Source organism: Natator depressus, chromosome 11, assembly GCF_965152275.1.
Source record: "Natator depressus isolate rNatDep1 chromosome 11, rNatDep2.hap1, whole genome shotgun sequence".
In the NCBI taxonomy this organism is placed as follows: Eukaryota; Metazoa; Chordata; order Testudines; family Cheloniidae; genus Natator; species Natator depressus.
The window spans coordinates 36,985,886-37,006,458 of NC_134244.1; the positions used below are offsets into that span (position 1 = coordinate 36,985,886).

At 39.1% G+C, this 20,573-nt stretch overlaps 1 protein-coding gene across 1 annotated transcript in view; it reads left to right on the forward strand.

Moving 5' to 3' along the window:
- The window catches only part of XIRP2 (xin actin binding repeat containing 2), a 157,936-nt gene that overhangs the window by 107,530 nt on the left and 29,833 nt on the right, over positions 1 to 20,573 (forward strand). The window contains exons 3-4 of the mRNA XM_074967494.1: positions 10,180 to 10,337; positions 14,468 to 14,599. Of these exons, the coding sequence (XP_074823595.1) occupies positions 10,180 to 10,337; positions 14,468 to 14,599 (290 nt within the window). The remainder of the gene's footprint in view (positions 1 to 10,179; positions 10,338 to 14,467; positions 14,600 to 20,573) is intronic.

Sequence of the window (20,573 nt, forward strand, 5' to 3'; positions counted from 1 at the left end):
TTTTTTTTTTTTGACCGGCTCCTGGCAAGCAGGGGCAAAAGCGGGAGAGAATCGGGGTGCACAGCAGGCCCACCACAGTCCCAGACTGCACGCTGGGGGGGAATCTAGTCACATAGAGTTTTGGGGTTCTTAGGGATTGGCTTGTTTTGGCCTTGTTTTGAAATGGGATTAGCTTGATTTTTGGCTTACTGTGAAAGTCAGGGTGCTTATTTACCTCATGAAAGTTGGCAACTGTGTCACCAATGGCTACATGACTGTAAATGTGATGCACATGGCTCAAAATACTTGTCAAGGACATCAAAATGCACACTGACGTTGCCGAATGCCTTCCCACAGGTGCAGAACAGGATTGGTCCAGCTGGAGATGTTTAAACTCCCTCCCAACAAGAGTTAGCAGATCAAAAGTCAATATGCAGAAGTGGGGCTATTGCACTAACCCAGATACATGTGACTGTGGTGAAACACAAACCATGGAAAATCTGTCGGTTTCCTGGCTCGTATAGGAGCCATGAACCATGGAAGATCTTGCCAGGGCTACGGACTTGGCCAGTTCATGTGCCCAACACTGGGAAAACCTATGATTCTGGTGGAAGGAACACGAGGAGAAGAAGAAGAAGGAACAGGAGCTATCAAAAAAACACCAAATATCGTAAGAGTTGGCAGCATTGCTTGCCACCCACTGGGTTGCCTGAGACACAATTGTAGTGCATTATAACTATCATCAGAATTACAAGTTTACTGAGTCCATAGCACCAATAGCTGATGACTGTAGTAATCACTACAGCTCCATGCTGTTAAGATCACTGGCTGAGAACACATTGCTGGACAAGCCACCAGCTCACAAAGGAATCAGGGACCTAAGATGAAAATATATGTCCAGTGGCCTCAACTTAGAGTCATCTTCAGTGCTCAGAGAAGGCTATGTGGCTTTGAGCAATCACTCATCACCTCTGCCATCTCTTCATCATCTGTATAACAGAGAAGAGCACTCTCTTACCTCAGAAAAGTTGTAAGGATTTAACTTATTAAATAAAGGGGCTGAGGCTGTTGTGCTGGTGGCTGAAGATGTAGTAGCATAACATGATACAATTCCACTTCTGGAGTCCAGCGGATAATCGACAATCCCATTGGGAAGCTGTGAACCAGCAAAGTAGAGTCTGAGGAGGTGTTCCACAAAACTCCATTGGCAAGGATTTTACTTTATTTTGAGACCTACAAGGCTCAAGTGTGGTATGATTTGTCTCCAGGCAGAAAACACTCTTTACGGTTGGGAAAATTTGGTTTTCATCCACAAATACTGCTTTTCAGTGCTCTGCAGTAATGGAACCATTTCTGGCGGAAAGCAGAACTAGCCAAAGGCCTAAAATGTGCTTGTTTTGCTTTTCATGCAAACAGTTTTGCAGTTTTAATTTTCACCTGCTCATGTGGTGTCTTTCTGAGGCTTTTGGCAATGCATTTGATTGCATTGTGGGAGGCTCACAGGTTCCAAGCTTGTTTTCTATTTTTATTCTGTCATGGGAGTTTTATTCCCAATCTTTCTGACTCCTGCTGTTATAATTACTTGAGTCACCTCTTTGAAACTTGGTTTCCCCTATTTTTAAATCTGCTAAATACAAACACAGAAACAAGTGTCATGTATTCATTGATATGTAAAAGAGCACAGTAATATGCTCTGTAATTCCCACAGTAGTCAGAATAAATGTTCAAAGATCATCACATTTGCAGGCCTACATATGTGCTGTGTTTGTATACTGTAAACATGTTGGGCTGGAATGTAAGGATGACCTGGCTGCAGGTTTCTTGGTCTTTCAGTATCTGATAATACTGCTCTGTCTACAGCACATGTGTTTTTGCTGTTCTCCCAGGAGGCAGTCGGGGCACCCTTATGAGGTCAGGGTCTAGGTACCTCTTTTCAACTCTGCCCCATTAACTGGAACTCATTTTACCAAGGTTGCATGATAAGATTTGAAAAGCTGAATGTAAAAAGACTCTCCTTTGTAAGTCTATTTGCACAAAATGTGATTATGAGTGTACATACGTGTAAGGAGATGATGGTAGACCTGAGAAGAAGGATGGTCCAGTAGTTAGGGCATTTGCCTGGGACTTGGGAGACATGGGCTGAGTTCACTGATCTGCCACAGGCTGCTGTGTGACTGTAGGGAAGTCACTCAAGGTATGTCTATATGCATTTAATGGGCGTGATTACAGCTCACATAGAAATACCCAAGCTAGCTTTAATCTAGTTAGCTCAGATACTAGAGCAATGAAGCCATGGTAGCATGAGCTTCAGCATGGACTAGCAACCTGTGTAATTACCCATGGTTCGGGGCTGACTTGTACGGCTTGTGATACCACAGCTTCATTGCTCCAGTAGTTATCTTGCTAGATTAAAGCTAGCTTGGGTATGTCTGCATGAACTGTAATCAAACCCCATGGAGATATAACTTCAGTCTCTGTGCCTCAATTCCTCAGCTGTAGAAATGGGGATACTTCCCTACCTGACAGGGGTGTTATGAAGATAAATACATTAAGAAATCGTGAGGTGCTCATATAATATGGTAAAGGGAGCCATATAAGTACCCTAAGTTATAATCATTTCATGGACTGTGTCATTCCGACAGTTCTGAGATCAACAGAAATGAATAGGCAGCTTTGCTTAAAAATTGATGGAACGATACATCACCTAATTTCATCCATCCCAAAGTACATGGAAAGTTCTTATGTATTGTTATTTGTACTTCCAGAGATTTATGCAAGGCTGTCTTCTCCCTTAAACCCTTAGAAGGTGTCAGGGTTCCCTTCCTCTAGGGTACAGATGTGGGGACCCACATGAAAGACCCACTAAGCTTAATTCTACCAGTTTAGGTTAAAAACTTCCCCAAGGCACAAATTCTTCCTTGTCCTTGGACGGTATCGCTGCCACCACCAAGTGAGTTAGACAAAGATTCAGGAAAAGGACCACTTGGAGTTCCCGTTTCCCCAAAATATCCCCCACCCCCACACCCAAGCCCCTTCACCCCCTTTCCTGGGAAGGCTTGAGAATAATATACCAACCAAATAGGTAACCAAGGTGAGCACAGACCAGACTCTTGGGTTTTTAGGACACTAAAAACCAATCAGATTCTTAAAAACAGAACTTTATTATAAAGAAAAAAGTAAAAGAAGCACCTCTGTAAAATCAGGATGGAAGGTAATTTTACAGGGTAATAAGATTTAAAACACAGAGGATTCCCTGCTAGGCAAAACTTTAAAGTTACAAAAAAGCAGGAATAAACCTCCCTCTTATTATACGGAAAATTCACAAGCTAAAACAAAAGATAATCTAATGCATTTCCTTCCTATTACTTACAATTTGTAATCTTAGATGCTTAGTTCAGGTAGGGTTTTAGGAGATGTGTTTTTCCTGCCCTGGCCTCTCTTTGTTCCGGAGAGAATAACAAAAGACCACACAACAAAACCTCCCCCCACAGATCTGAAAGAATCTTCTTCCCTTATTGGTCCTTTTGGTCAGGTGCCAATCAGGTTATTTGAGCTTCTTAACCCATTACAGGTAAAGGAGGGATTTTATGCTACCCTTAGCTGTATGTTTATGACAGAAGGTGAAATAGCTGAGAAAATGTTCTGATACAACAAGGTTGAACGGCAAAGCATGCTCACAATGAGTAAGACAGGATGTGAGCAGTGTGAGAGTATATGACTGGAATAGTAAGCTTTAATAGCTAGCGGAACGCACAGGGTCCCTTCTTTTCTCTCTCTCCCACCTTGTATTGCATTTTATGGTATTAGGTTCTGATACCTTTTGGATTGGATTAATCTTCGGTTGAATACTTCAATCTGTCCGCTCTCTATTTGTAATGTGACTGCTTCAACCAGTATAAATCCTTGCCCTGTAGTTCCTCTGTCTGATTATGTTGCTCTTGCAGAGTTAACTTATGAGAGTGAAAGAAAAGGAGGAAATTATAACACCAACTTTAAGAAAACTAGATCAACCCTAGATAAAGTCAGCTGATCATTACAGGAGAGAATAAGCTGTGTACTCTGCTCCTAATTTCAATTAATTGTTATGATTATCACTTCTCTTAGCTATGTAAGGGTGCAGTATGTTTCAGATGAAGAGGTATTTTGGTCAAACTAGTGATGATAAGGATAAGAAGTACTAAAATCATTTTTAGCACCTGCTTGACTTACCAGCATCATATTCAACATACTCAGTTTCTTTCGGTGAAGATTATAAGCATATTGGTTATACATTAATGATGAAGACTCTAAACATTTACAGTACCACCTTTTCACATCCTTGAGATATAGTAACTGAAACCTTAAACAAGTCCATTTTAGTTCAAATCAATGAAAGCAAAGCTTTGTACCGTTTCAGACACCGTATTGTTATGAGAATCTGTTCTAAAGGCTTTTATGCCACTGTAAACTTTTCTGAGGTTAATTTATGTATATGTTTATATTTTTCTCAGGGACAAATGTTTCTTGTACTCTACTTAACTTTTCTAAGTAAATTCAGCAGAGACCTGGAAAAGGGAAAGACGTTTGGTCAAGTCAATTACCTCGCCATCTTTGAGAAGTTCAAAAGAAATACAAGGGAATTTTAAAAACACAACTTGTTGTCTCTGGCCACTGAGCATCACTTTGGACCCAAATTTCTCTCATCTGAAACCTGTTTCTGTAACCCCAGACAATGTATTTCTTAAAGTAAGGCAAGTTTGATGTACATATACCCACTCTTACATTATCCAAGGAAAAGGAGACGTGGAGGGACTCAGGGATCCTCTGATATTATTTGCAGTACAAGTAGGGGGATTAGTAGCTAGATTCCAGTGACTTTTACTAAAAAAAGATATATATATTCTTGGGCCTTTACAATTCCCCCTTTCCTAAAGGAATTGAGTGCCCTATTTACAGGGACTCAACATTATTCAATCAAATTTTCCAGTGCAGTGCAGAAAAACCCTAGTAGAACAAGTGAAATATCCAGGCACTGAGATTGTATTAGATCTGAACTGTCAAATATAGGTGCTCACATCATATTTTCTTCATCTTTATCTACAAGAAGGAAAACTGTCATGAAGATGCCTTTTTAAGGCATCTTGTCAGACACATGCAATTCCTTTAATGACCTGATGGGAACGGGAAAAACATCAACAAAAGTATTTTTGGTGCTAATATGCTTATGCTGCTTTTTCCAGGGTGCTCCAAACTCCTGCTTCAACATTCTCTGTTACTGAGTTACGTATATGCGGGCAATGGAGCTTCATATGCCAACTCAAGTGAAGTACGTTTGGGGCTGAATCCCACCCTCAGCACATCCCTATGAATGACTTATGAATCTCTGAGCATAAGTGGGAGGTAGTTAACATGAGCTACCATGTTAAGAGCGGTATCCACACATAATTATAACCAATGCAAGGCCAAACTTCCTGAAAATTACACAAATTGCTCAACTTCCCATTTTTTTAATTTCTCACATAAAATTGGTGTTCATGTAACTCAGCTATTCAGTGAGGGTTAGATGGAAAGTCTGGAAGGAAGATTTAAAACATGCAGAAGTAGAACAAATGGGGAAGATTACTAGGTCCTGCATTTTGAAAAAAAACAGATGCTGTCACTTGAGTGATAGCAGACAACCCATGCAGAAACTGAGACAGTCAGCATTATGTGAGCAATAAACTCACACTACAACCATATTGTTATGGCTAACACATGACAATATACTACTTTGCTCATATATTAGATTAATGTTTGTACAGCGCTTTGAAATTGTAGAGTGCTATATATGTGGTATTACTTTTGCTTGCCTGTTGTGCATTCATATCTGCTTTATTTGCAGGAGTACACATTCAAACACTAGCACAAAACAGAATAATTGGTTTTGCTTAAGAACATATGGCCCAATTCTTAAGTTATTATTGAGTGACTTCCATGGGAACTTCCAGTGACTTCAATGGGAATTTTGCCTGAGTCAGAACTTAACATTATCTGTCTTGTCAGTTCCTAGGAGTGAATGATGTAGGAATAGTGGCAGAACTTTCTAAGTGAAGGGTCTTTTTAAGACTCTACCCCTAAAGAGGTCCCACCAGGCCCTGGCTTTTCTGGTCTTCAGGGCACAATATAAGGTATATTTATTTTGTTTACGTTTTTGGTTTAACTTTCATGGCCCTGGATTACACATTCCAGTTTCAGGTGCATTCCTTGCCACAGTAGTAGCAGTAGCTTTTAGGTTACCTTTGAGGTTGGCTTTCTGTATTTGTATGCATTTAAAAAAAAAATGGTGACCATGCCTCGCTGCCAGTGAGATAACATAGGGCTTAAATAATCATAATAAAAATAACCACCATGTCCAGCAGATGTTCTTCCTTTTGTGGACTGAAACAATGCTTTAATTTTAGAAGGAAGGCCTTTTGTGTAAATGTGTATGTCAAGTGTGTTTCTTCTACTATATTCTGATAAATAGTAAAAAGACTAGCAGAAAGGAATCCCTCTCTCTCCTTAATAACTGAAGAAGTGTGTCGGTAACTTTCAATTAATAAAAGGAAATCCTAGGAAATGTAATTGAATATGAAATGTCCTTTTTGGCCATTTACACAGAATCTTGCTCTGATAGGTATACAAAAGTCTCCCCCTGCTGGTGTGTTCCCCAAGAGTTCACTCAGAAGGAGGACATGTTTCCTATTGTGTGCCATACAAAATAAGCTCTTCACATATACACATTTCTTCTCTATATAATATAACATCGCTTCTCCTGCAACAATGAAAGAAATAGGTTGCATTCATATACCTTCTGAAAAGCTAGAGACAAATCCTTTGTTACAAGGGAGACTTCTTGTCCTACTCAAATCTGCAGATTAATTGCATTTGAAGGACTAGGTTCTTTCTTTAGAGTCATATGCCCTAACGCTATTTTCGTCTTTTGCAGAATATGAAAATGTGAAATATTTTCCTTTACAGTGAGCATCTCCAAAGCAACTGTACATGTCACAGAGTTTGTTTGTTTGTTTAGGGTTCTGTCATACTATTAGGTAAATGGGGTGACAAATAGGGAAATGACCACGACTATATAGCACTAATTTGTGGATTATCTCCATGATTGGCATTTGGGTTTTAGTGTTCCAAGATCATTTAGAAAAAACAAAACCATTATTACAGTCAGACAGTAAAAAAATCCCATAAACAGCACATCAAATGATTTTATTAAATGAAAATAATTGCAGGAAGTGAAATGAGAGTATTAAGTGGCAAAGCAAAGTTTCCTACAAGTCCTTTATCCTCTTGTCTTGCTCTAGAAAGTATCGTACATGCTCCATGTTCATATACGAAGGTCTTCACCTTCCCAGATTTTCCTTGAACTGCACCAACAGCCAGATAAAAGTAAACAAAGCCATATGCTCTCTCTCTCTCTCTCTACTGGAAGCCCATTTCTGCAGCTGTTTTGCTGCTGCTGTGGCTGGATTTCCTAAATTTCATTATGAGTGCAAATCTCTCTTCAATTAATCATATTATCTGTCTCTGACTTGACATTCAGTACCTGAGCTGCATTGTAAAAGCAAAACTTTGTTCCACAGCAACTTTCAGTTTTATTTGCCATTTACAGGAATATTCTGCCTTCATTAAGGTATTGTGTCATAACCAAATCTAGAATCGATGTCTAGTTTTCAAATGGTGGTTTTATATTTAAAAACAAAAAGAAAAATTAAGTAGATTTATTTTGTTGGAGAATGTTGACTTGATTCACTAAGCTCCTTTAACTATTTATTTCACCTAAATTTACTTTGGATATTTCACAAGCTTAGAGGCTACTCTTCTTCAATATTTTTGCTTAAAAATTATCTTAAAAAACTCAATGGAAAATTCTGCCCTAATATTCACACATGCAGTTCCCACTAATCTATAGTAATATATCTGATAGTAAAATTTGACCCTCATGGGGTTTTGAAATTTCAGAACATGAGCAGAAATCTGCATGGGATAATTTAACCATAGTTTCTAAACTAGTTAAAATTTTGGATTTTGATGTGCTGGCTTGCACAAAGGCACTGCCAGTTGCAGCTAGCATGTTAAGACTCCTATTTATTATTAAAACGAGTCTCTTACTATTAATTTGTACAGACTCTCAAAAAGCAGTTTTTGTATAATGGAAAATGTGGAATTAGAAATAATAAAAGAGATAGATGTACTGGTACTTGCTCTCGAATTAAATTAATTGTTCTCTACATTTCACCTGCCAATATGACATGACAGTTTCTAGCGTAGGATTGCAATGATTTTACACTGAGAAAAATATTACTACTTTACAAGTGCCAGGGAAATGAACCATTCTGCTTATTTTATGCAGTCAGGCTGCAGTATGTTCACAGAAGCAATAGCAAAGCAGCACTGTGTGCTATCAAGCACTATTCTCTACCTCCTGGAATTTTGCTTTGAACATGAGATCTTCCCTGGTGATATACTACAGGAAGAAATGAGAGTCAGTAAGGTACTGCAGGCACAAATTCCTAATAAAGTTGAAGAGAAGCTGTAAAACCTTTGTATATATCCAACCATTTTAAATACTAAGAGGTGCATACCGACTGTACAGAAAGTAGAAACTTCCAACAGGCGCAAGTCCTTATTGTTTTTAGCTTTTAGTTTTGATCAATGCGGTTCCATCACACAAATGATTCACTGCTCGCCTATCTACAGTGTGATCCACACTGGCCTTGTCTTCACTACTAAAAAAGGAGCATTCTTTATCTTAGTGTAACTAACAAGCGTGAGCTACCCCAAGGTAAAAGTGCAGTGAAGACAAGGCACTTTAGTTTTACTGCAAGGGAAACTAGGTGAGGTCAACCCAGGTGGAGGTGTACATATAGTGCTGACTTTGCCTTGTTCACCTCATGGTAAAATGAAAGTGCCTTGTCTTTACTATATTTTTACCTCGGGATAGCTGAGGCATGTTAAAAGAAAAGGAGTACTAGTGGCACCTTAGAGACTAACCGATTTATTTGAGCATAAGATGAAGTGAGCTGTAGCTCACAAAAGCTTATGCTCAAATAAATTGGTTAGTCTCTAAGGTGCCACTAGTACTCCTTTTCTTTTTGCAAATACAGACTAACACGGCTGCTACTCTGAAATGAGGCATGTTAGTTACCCCAAGGTAAAAAACGCACCTTTTTTAACCAGTGAAGATGAGGCCACTGATGACATCACCTTGAAGAACCAGTTACTGTAAGGTGTTCTAATATATGAACATATCAAAATGACTTTTTTGGTCAGCTGCAAAATTATTAAGGTGAAAATTTCAAAGTAAGCTGTCTTCTACTGAAGGGAATATATCTGCACCTAATAGCTAATGTAGAGCTTTAGATAATATGGACGAAATATCAAGTGAAGAGCTTGAAAGAGCTAATAAGTAGGCTATGATGAGACAATTCACATTTTTAATGGAAATGAGTCAACTTTGTGGGTGCAATGTAAACTGAGGAAGTAACAGCAATTTAGGTGTTGCATTTTGTACGCAGTTTTTCAGAGTAAAAGTAATAGTCTAAGTGAAAACTTCTACAATGCTCAGCTGCTGTACACTCACTTGGTTTTGCATTCATTATGAGTGAGGTTAAAGTAATTAATTATCAGTGAGGTTTTAATACTCTAGTGCAGACAAAATAATTAATAGTAAATGAATAAACTGGAGACAAATTCTGCTCCGAGTTACTCTCTTGCAACCCAATTGATTAGAATAGATTTTGCCCCATTACAACTTATGTATTGAGTTATAGTGGTTTTGCTTATAGTGTAAAAGGATATATATTCAAGCTTTCTGGTGACCATATATTTTTGCTAGTTTATCAAGAAAAATATACAATGCGTTTTGTTGAAAAGTCTTTATTTTAGTAGAGTTTTTAAAAAAGTGATATTGATTTCAATAAGAAACATCATTGTTTCCATTGAAATGCCTATTGATTTCACTGGGAGAAGGCTTGGGCACTTTGGGCCTGATTCAGAGCCGTAATTTACTATCTGCAATTCATACGTTATAAGTTGGAATTGATGTAATATTGCCATAGATAGTGGATAACATTGTTAACTCTTGCAATCTGTTTTTGAAGACATTTTTTCTTTTCTTTCAGCCTTAAAAAGCAGGTACTTAATAATAAAAATAAACCTCCTAATATAAAATATTGTGTTTGCTTTTAGCTATTGCTAGTGGTCACAAGCCTGTAAGTGGATTTTCAGAAGAAAGCACTAACTGGAGGGATAGTGTGGATTTCCAGGATTCTGTCTCATTGAAGGAAAGAATGGCTATGTATCAAGCAGCTGTGTCCAAAGTGGAGCGCAGCAGCTCCTCTGCTAATGTAAGATATTACCTTCTATTTAACATCATAATTGTCTTCATAATTTGCTATTTCTGTTTACACAGGGCCATATTCTGCTTGCTTATTCACAAAAGCGGTCACACCGTTTTGCCCACATTACCTTTATGTAGAACAAAATTTAAAACCTGAATTACCAACACCTACGCAGCAAAGTTACCAATTCATTTCAGGCTCTTACGAATAAGAGTTTGCATAACACTGATCTTTTGGATCTTTTGATCATTTTAATTCACTGGCTGTACAGTTTTTCTTTTTGCTCTTGTATGCATTAAATCTATTAGGAATATTTAAATCAACATAGAAATGAGAGATTAGCAACATAGCCACTCTGCTAAACCAATTATGATCCTGGAAGAATACAGGTTTCTGTACTATTATCAATTTTTACAGTCAGCAAGTAATAAAATTGTATTCAAAAGAATGCTTAACTCTGGCTGCTCAGGCTATGGAATTTGAAATTACTGCAGCGTTAAACTGGACAATGATACAGAATCATAAAAAGTAGGACTGGGAGGGACCTTGAGACGTCATCTAGTCCAGCCCTTTGCACTGAGGTAGGACCGAGTATACCTAGCCTGTCCTTGACAGATGTTTGTCTAACCAGTTCTTAAAAACCTCCCATATAATGACAAATGAAAGAGCATTGTTTTACAATAAGATTATCAAAACAACTAGTCATCTATTATATAAAAATAAAAAAAATCTGATGACTAATTTTGTTTTACTATTGTGCCTCTCTATTCAATAGGAATTTATTTTACAGAAATACTATAGAATTGAAATAACTAAGTAATAATTGTACCAAGGTCTCCTGAAACCATGCATGAAATGACAGTAGGCTTGAACTTGGTTACCACATTTAGGGAACACCCCTTATCGGGTGACAGTGGAATAATTAAGGTACTTTAACAACTTCAAAACTAAAGGAGTGCAGCATCTGGGTTTGAATTGCACATGGAACTAAAGATTTATCTTAAGCACATGGTGACAATAGAAAACATACTCAGAAACAGTATTTTGATCATGTGGTTTTCTTTTAGATTATGTTAGAAAATGTAAGGGTAGTAAAAACACAGCATTCTTTAATGGACCAGAAAATAGATACTTAGAATTTCTCATTTAAGAAAGAGATGAAGTTTGAAATTACTGTAAAAACAGAAATGTGAGAGATAAGTGTAGGAGTCCATTAATGAGTCTGGTCTCCTGTTGATTTCAGTGAGTTACTCTTTTTGGCATCAGTAGGAGTTTTCTGTTGGTATGAAGGTAAGGACAGACCTTTGAGTGACTGAAGGAACATTATTTCAACAAAGAAGAGCCACTATATTATTTTTTTACTCAATTAAAGACTGTAGAATACACCCCAGAGTTCTCTTCAGAATGTAAGGTAGGAGATTAAAAAGGAATAATCCTAAAAAGCCTAGATCCTGGACCAGTGAACAGGAGAACTAGTGCATACACACAGTTCGATTTATATATATTTATAAAATGTAGTAAAATGCTGAACAGCAAAAAGAGAAACAACAGAGAATTGAAATGTGAGGCTGGTGGGAACTAAGGCACATGATGTTTGGTTTCAGTGGCCTGTTCCTTTATCATTAGTACCTCAGAAACGTTGCAGAAGGGCACAGACAGAAAGATGATCGAAATACTACTTAATAGAAGTGAATTGTTATACTTCGGGCTTGAGATTCTAAATGTTGCACTCTATTTGCATGATCCTTAAAAATATCTGGAAGGAATTAACAGCTCTGATTATGTTTTTAAGTTTCCTAAATGATTTCCTCCTACTAAAAACCAGAGAAAATGGCAAACTACTTTTACCATTTTTATCTTCCCCAGGCTTCCTGAGAAGTTCACTTAAACACTTTACAGAGGTCTCACTGATGTAGCAACCAGACCCAGAAAAGTATGCTAACATTAAAAGAGTTGATAGGACACAAATATTTGTGATTTATACAAGGCTCATGGAGTCCTAGAACAAATGCTTGTGGAGTGTCTAGATGAGCATTGAAAAAGGTGTGAGTTAACTCAAGTTAACTGGCAGTCATGTAACCCAAATTACAGTGGTGTCACAAACTAGTCTGGACATAAATTTGTCCTATTCTCTGCTGAGCTGTCATTTAGCAGCACTAATCTGTATATACAATGTCACACAATTATCTCAGCACCTTGTGAAATTGTGGGAGAACTTTGGATGAGTTAATCCCATTGCTACAAAATAAGGCATACACTTATAATGGTGAGAAAATTAACCATTGGAATAATTTATGAAGGGTTATGGTGGTTCTCCATCACTGACCATTTTTAAATCAAGCTTGGATGTTTTTTCTAAAAGATCTGCTTTAGGAATTATTTTGGGGAAGTTCTATGGCCTATGTTATATAGGAGGTCAGACTAGAGGATTACAGTGGTTCCTTCAGGCCTTGAAATTTATGGGGGAAAAATGTTTCCCCAAACTATAAAATACAATAGAAATGCCTGTAGCTATTATACAGTCTATCACAATAGCTGTTAAAATACCTCTGAGTATAGCTTAGAAAGAGCAAAGCTCAGATAAGATTTAGAGAAAAATAATACCTAGGAAAAAGGTAGCTATTACTTTCTGGACACTTGAGAAGAAAATATTTTAGATCAACATGTAACAAACAGTGCCTGCTTGATTGCAGTAAGAAATGAGAAGTAAAACATACAGGAACCCTAGATTATGCATAATAGTAAAAAACACATCATTTATGAATTTTTAAGCAATGGGCTCTTTGAGTACAACATCCACTCACATTTTAATCTGAGAAACTGTCTTGCTACTGGATTTGTTCTTTTCTGATATACAGTTAAGATAAACTCTTGCGTAATTTTCATAAAATGTCATGATAGTCTATCAGTAGTACCAGCTATAGAGTGACCCTATATAAATAAAAGAAAAGGAGTACTTGTGGCACCTTAGAGACTAACAAATTTATTTGAGCATAAGCTTTCGTGAGCTACAGCTCACTTCATTGGACGCATGCAGGGGAAAATACAGTGGGGAGATTTTATATACACAGAGAACATGAAACAATGGGTGTTACCATACACACTCTCATTACAGTGTATATGGTAATATACCATAACCCCTGGAGCCAGCCCTGGAGAGTGTGTCCAGATCCTAGAGAACACAGAAATAACTTTACACCCCTCTCTCTAAGATACTCCCATTACTGCATCTCACAAAATCCCTGTGAGATAGGGAAGTATTTCCATCTTACGGATGAGGAAGAGACAAGACCCTGCCTACACCTAGCCCTCTAGTTCTACCAGCATCTCAATTTATGACTGCTCGGTTCTCCAAGTTTATCACCTCCTGTAGGTTTGAGCCTGTCTGTGTTGGTGCCTGAATAGTCCGTGTGAATACAAACAGTATTATACATTGCTGGATACACATGACTAATCCTTAGCATCATGAAGGAGGCCATTGGGACCTGGGATATCAGTTTTGGAAGAGAGGATTTATAGATATAACAGGATCTATTGCTTGTCTCTCAGCACCTCTTCTACACTACTAGTTAATGGTGTTGAAGAAGCTCTGGATAAGGGAATTCCATAGACTGTCTATTATTTGTGTGTTTTTATTCTTTATAATTCAATGAGATAGTAATCCCACAGGGACCCAGTGAGGTTTTAACAACTAGTCTTAAATGTTTATATGTTTAGTATTTTTGACAGCCTTATTTGGGGTTTGTTTTATTATGACATATACTATTATTATTATTTATTATTATGATATATACTAATATTCAGGGTTCTGTGTGCTAGCTATTGTTGCAATATGTTCTAACAATAGTGAGATATCAGACATCAAAATGTATGTTACAGAGAAGCAAGAAAAGATTTCAAAATTTTGTATTAACTAGTTAAATATAGAATCTACCAACAATGAGGTAGCAGAGCTTGTAGAATATGCGGATGGAAGTTATCACTAAGTGGCCACACAAATTTTGGAAATCAGTGGTTATTTAAGTAGTAAATACACAACACAAATTATTTCTATTCCCTAATGAAAAAAATTATTTCCATGAACATCTGTTCTTACTGTATCAGGTAATTAACACTTATTTTATCTATTACACTAGGCTATAGAGGAATCAGAGACCTGTACAGTACCTGGTGGCTTAGCAAGTGTAAAGAAACAATTTGAGAAATGGGAAACTGCCTCTTCACAAAAGACCATTGATCAACACCAGTATGAGCACAAATCTGTACAGGTAATAATAACAGTATAAGAGCTATGACCCACTAGATAACTTTGAGGGGAAATACTGTTACTTGCCATGCTGAATGTGCTGATTAATTTCATGATCACTGGCAGACAATGTTTTTGTAATGTACATACAGAGTGTAATTTTATCTTTGATATATACTACTGTAATCATATACTCTTTAGGTAGATAAACCCTCAGTGTGGAAAAGAGATCTAGACTTATAGCTGATCTACAGGAAAACAGATAAGTATTGTAAAAACCTTGTCTTTGGGATTGTAATTCATTTTAAAAGTATCTGCAAGTACTTTGCATATATTTTACTTGGAGCGTTGTGAAGCCATTTTCCTTGAGAAGGAGTTTGCTGTTTCTTTCATGTTTAAATTTAATCAGCTTCTCTAAACAGATCAAAAATTGCATGGAAGAACCCAGATGCTACATAAAACCACATTCCAAATGTTTTAGATAAAGGGTTTTTGCATTTTATTACTTCATCATCATATATCATGAAAAATGGTTGCAGAAGATAATGAGGTTGGAATATATGAAGACTTAGTGCAATGAATTTTATGACAAATCTATACTGTGCACTCTGAAAAATAGCAGTGGATAGTGAATGGCAGTATTAACTGAGTTTGTTTGAGAGATATTCAAATAATGAAAGTATAAAACTTTGTACCACAAGATAAAGCTACAGCTTGAACGTAGTCATACTTAGTGTGTTAAATTAGGGTAACTTTACACAAGACCACTGTTTATCATTTTATTACTCATGAACATTAGAACCCACAGCATTTACACACAGTAAGACCAATTCTACCTTGGGGGTATGCTTGTGCAGTTCCCATTGAAGTCAAAGGGAAACTTGTGTATTCAAAGGCAGAATCTGAAGATTAAATAAATGAAATATAAGTAAGAGTAAATGGTGGGTTATGTCTAAGGCTGGAGGTACATTTCAGTGGAAATCATGGATTTGCAAATGCAGAAATATGAAAAGGCATTTGCATTTTTTATGGGGAGAATGTGGTAAAATAAAGAATTTATGATCTCAGATGTCTTTAAATTGAAATTGTGATTCTTTAAAAATTCATTAAAATATCTTATGGACACTATGATTATCTAGGTGTCTACTGATCCTTTTCTTCTTTGTAGTCTTCTTGTATAGCCTATTTAATGCTTTAAAATGCATTTGAATGTGTTTGCATAAGGTTTAGGGAGAACTATTAGTTTTTCTTCTCTTTGTGTTTCTGTGATGTCTGAAGGTGGCATCCTATGAAATGGTCTGTTGTTGCTGGTACATATATGAACCTGTCACCAACAACTAGACCTACCTAGATAACTCACTCATTCTCTCCCTCTCACAGTGTCACATTTACTCTCCCTTCCCACACAGACACACTTATTGACACACCCGGGATGGGTTTACATGGCAGACCACAGTTTTATTAATTATTCCTTGGGGAAGAGCACCACACTGCCTGCCCTCCACTCTCACATGCCAGGCATTTGACTGGTTCCAGTCCAGGTTACAGAGATTTAACCATAAACCAAACAGTAATTCGGGGTAGGGCTTCCCTGAGCTACCCCACAGACTCAGCTCAGTTGTGAAACCTCTTCCCTTCCCCGAGTAAGTGGGGGTGGAGTAACAAAGGCCACAAGGCTGGGATGGTGGGAGAACCTCAGTCCACAAAGGTTTCAGGCTCCTTGCACCATAAGCACATAGTCCAACTACACAATGCCAGGATTCATTCACTTCTGGGAGCAGGCCCTTTTAGCCTTTATCTGCACTGGACACCAATTGCAAGCTGCAACAAGTTGATAATCTTAGCAAAAAGATACATTCATTAATATAAACCTCAAATCCTATTTATTTCTAACCCAAATATGCCTCTGGGAGTCTGCAAGAAAGGCAAAAAACCCTACAAGTCCACAAGCCAATGGGAAAAAATCCTTCCTGATTCCTGTAAACAGGTGATCAGTCAGACCCGTGGCATCAGAAGCGGCACAGTTCCTAATCTAAGCATTAAGAGCGGGGCGAATGGGGCAGCTAGCCAGAGAGTGACATTCTTTTGAAAAGTCTGGGGTTAGCTTAAATAGGCTGTTTTCATCCCCCCTTTGCCCTATCAATAGCTAAGGAGAGAACAGACGGGGGACAGGCTTGAGGGGCAGCCCCCTTCCCTGCCACACATATTTTTGCTGCTTATTCCCTGCTGTCCTTGAAAGGACCTCCTTCCGATAGAGGTGGCTAGAGGGTATGTTCTCACTAACATTTCTTTGTATTTCCTCTGAGGTCTAATTTTTTTAAAGTCATAGTCATTTCTCCCCTTGGAATAATCCAGTCTGTGACTTTTGTGCGTTTTGTGACTAATACAACTTTTCTTCATATCCAAATGCAATGTCAGAATTTGGACTTTCCATATCAGTAAGAGCCACTCCTGCATGTGACTAATTCCAGGTGTGGAATTGGGACCCATTTCTTTTGCAATAGCAGCAGTAGAAAATATGGGCCTGATTCAATATTCTCTTACACTAGTTTCACACCATTAATTTCAACAAAAGTACACTGTTGGAAATTGGTGTAGTGGAGAGGGGAATCAGACCTACATTAACTTTTTGTTGACATAAAGGGGCAGATCGCTGGTTGATGTAAATTGATGTAGTTTCCAGTCAATGAAATATGCCAGTTTACACTAGGTGACATTCTGGCCCAATAATAACTAATATTAGCTAGTCAGGTTTAACGAGACGTAAAAGCAAGAGCAATATTAGATATCTGACCATATTTAAATACAGTTAGCAACAATTATAGTAACAATGAGCTTTCATTTCTAATATACTGACATAGATGTTTCTAGGTGAGTTACATCACCATTTAAGATCAGATTGTCTCAGCAAGTTTTGAAAAATAGAATAACTTTGAATGTGGACTTACCTTCCAATGACCAATCATTAGACTACTTTCCAAACTTAATATTGCTGTTGAAAAACACTGATTGAAAAGCAACGGAGGAATGCAAAGAGATACACTTCTTAACCTTTAGGAAGGCACCAAATCCATTTTATTATAGGGGAGCTCGTAGTTACACCTATACTTCAATTGCTTAACGCTTCCCATTACAGATACTTGCAACTTTTTTTAGGTGCTCCAGCATTTCTAATGTTTGTAGCAGGGCTTTTCAGGTCAGCAAAGAGAAATCCATAGGACCGTAGACATGCCTTTTCTTTGTCACATGACATTCTCTCTAGGTTTTGCTGAGTTATAAAATTATTAAATTATTTCCCATCTCTTACTTGTGTTCCTCAGGTAAATTTTGGCAGCCTGCCAAAATAATAACTGAACATAAGCATTCTAAAAGGCTGCATCTACATCACCGCCAAAGCAGCAGCAGCAGCCGCCCACAATGCAGTGGAAACCCTGGAAACGGACAGCCTCCCAGACCCAGCAAAATAACCCGAGCAGTCCACACCCTCACTCTCTCCCTGCCCCTGAGTATCAGTCTTATCATGCTGATAACCACTGTAGTTAGCTTAAGCTCTACTGCACTGCTGAAGGGTCAGGGCTCAACCCGTGTTGATGATGCACAATCAGAGAAGTGGAGTACTTGTGGCACCTTAGAGACGAACCAATTTATTTGAGCATGAGCTTTCGTGAGCTACATTGCATCCGATGAAGTGAGCTGTAGCTCACGAAAGCTTATGCTCAAATAAATTGGTTAGTCTCTAAGGTGCCACAAGTCCTCCTTTTCTTTTTGACAATACAGACTAACACGGCTGCTACTCTGAAACCAATCAGAGAAGCATACATCTGGACAGAATTTCAAAAGTTTATAACACAGCCAAACTTGATGAGGGGGGAGTTACAGTTATTCATGATAGAATTTGTTTGTACTTTTTTCCATTTAAAATAAAAAAAATATCTAGGACATTACATTAAAAAAAAGTTAAAATAATGTTAAGATTGGAAGGTCAAGCACTCAAAAGTTAGGAAATGCCAGCTCTACAATTGCCTGTAATTCAGCCCCCTTGTGTGTAAACATTAAGATATAGCCTTTATTTATACAATTGGATACTATATTTTCCCCACACAACCCCTGTCTCATGGGAACTGTAGCTGCTCAGCAACTCTAGCAGTGGTCTGGAGGAATGAACACAGGGTCGGGAGTCGGGTACTCCTGAATTCTAATCCCAGCTTTGTCACTTTTTTACTGTGGCCTCAGGCAAGTCTTTTTGTTTCAGTTTCCCCATCTGTAAAATGAGAATAATAAATCTCTCATCTCTCAGTAAAAGATAAATTCTTTAATTTTGAGGCATGCAGATATTACAGTGAGGATCGCCCTGGAAAACACTATGAGGAAATGAATAATTCTGCATTCATTGCACAGTACTCAGTAAATAAGGCAGGGATCACTAGCTGAATGAAGAAGATAAAAATATTGAACGTCTGCCTCATTTCGTAAGCACTGTCCATCCTCTTCACTGAATGAGGCAGGGTCCTATGCAAAAATAGTATGTGATCATGTAATTAAATTGTGATTAAAATTTCCAAATTACCTGACTTCAGACCCTAAATCCTACTGACTTTCAGTGAGATTTATGCTCCTAAATTTACTTACGTAATGCTCATGCATAAGGGGGCAGAATTAAGTATGCATGGGCAGTCTACATCAGGGGTGGGCAAATTTTTTGGCCTGAGGGCCACATTGGGGTATGGAAATTGTATGGCGGGTCATGAATGCTCAAGAAATTGGGGGTAGGGGTGCAGGAGGGGGTGAGGGCACCGGCTGGGGTGCGGGCTCTGGGGTGGGGCCAGAAATTAGGAGTTCAGGGTGCAGGAGGTGGCTCCAGGTTGGGACTGAGGGGTTTGGAGGGTGGGAGGGGGATCAGGGCTGGGGCAGGGGGTTGGAGTATGGGGGAGGGGTGTCAGGGCTCCGGCTGGGGGTGAGGGCTCTGGGGTGGGGCTGGGGATGACGGGTTTGGGGTGCAGGAAGGTGCTCTGGGATAGGACCAATCGGTTCAGAGGGTGGGAGGGGCATCACGGATGGGCCAGGCTGCTGGGGTATGGGGGGGTGAGGGCTCTGGTTGGGGGTGCGGGCTCTGGGGATGAGGGCCTTGGGGTACAAGAGGGGGCTCTGGGCTGGGATTGAGGGGTTCAGAGGGTGGATCAGGGCTGTAGGGGGTTGGGAGGCGGGGGGGGGGGGTGGGCTCAGGGGTGCAGGCTCCGGGCAGTGCTGATCACAAGCAGCTCCCAGAAGCATGTCCCCTATCTGGCTCCGAGGCACAGCCAGGTGGCTCTGCATGCTGCCCCGTCCACAGGTGCCACCTCTGCAGCTCCCACTGGCCATGGTTCCCGGCCAATGGGAACTGCGAGAGTGACGCCTGCGGATGGGGCAATGTGCAGAGCCGCCTGGCCATGCCTCCGCATACTACATGGGACCTGGAGGGGGGTCATGCCAGCTGCTTCCTGGGTGCTGTGGGGCAAGCCCCCAACCCCACTCCCCGGCTGGAGCTCCAGAGGAGGGCAAACCCCTGATCCCGCTCCCTGGTGGGAGCTGAGGACCAGATTAAATGGTCTGACGGGCCAGATGTGGCCCACAGTTTGCCCACCCCGGTCTACATTCTGGTTTTCTAACTTTTGGGTGCTTGGCTTTGTAGCCTAGAAACATTCTTTTAACATTCTTTTTAATGTACCTCCTCTTATATTGTTAAATTCTTCCCCTGAACATATCACTTTCTTTGCCACTTTTACTATTTTCTCTATCAGCTTCAACAGGTTTAGAAATACAGTTCAGTTCACACATGATCCCAAAAGTATGGATTACCTGAACTATCCAACCTCCTGAGTGTGAAAAACAGGGCTGGAAATCTCAAGAGAATAAACATTTTTTGTTTCCAGTCAGCCCAGAAATACCACAAAAAGTCTCTCACAGTATCTCACTATTTCCACTTCTAGTTTCAGTATGAAATGAGACGTGCCGAGGCA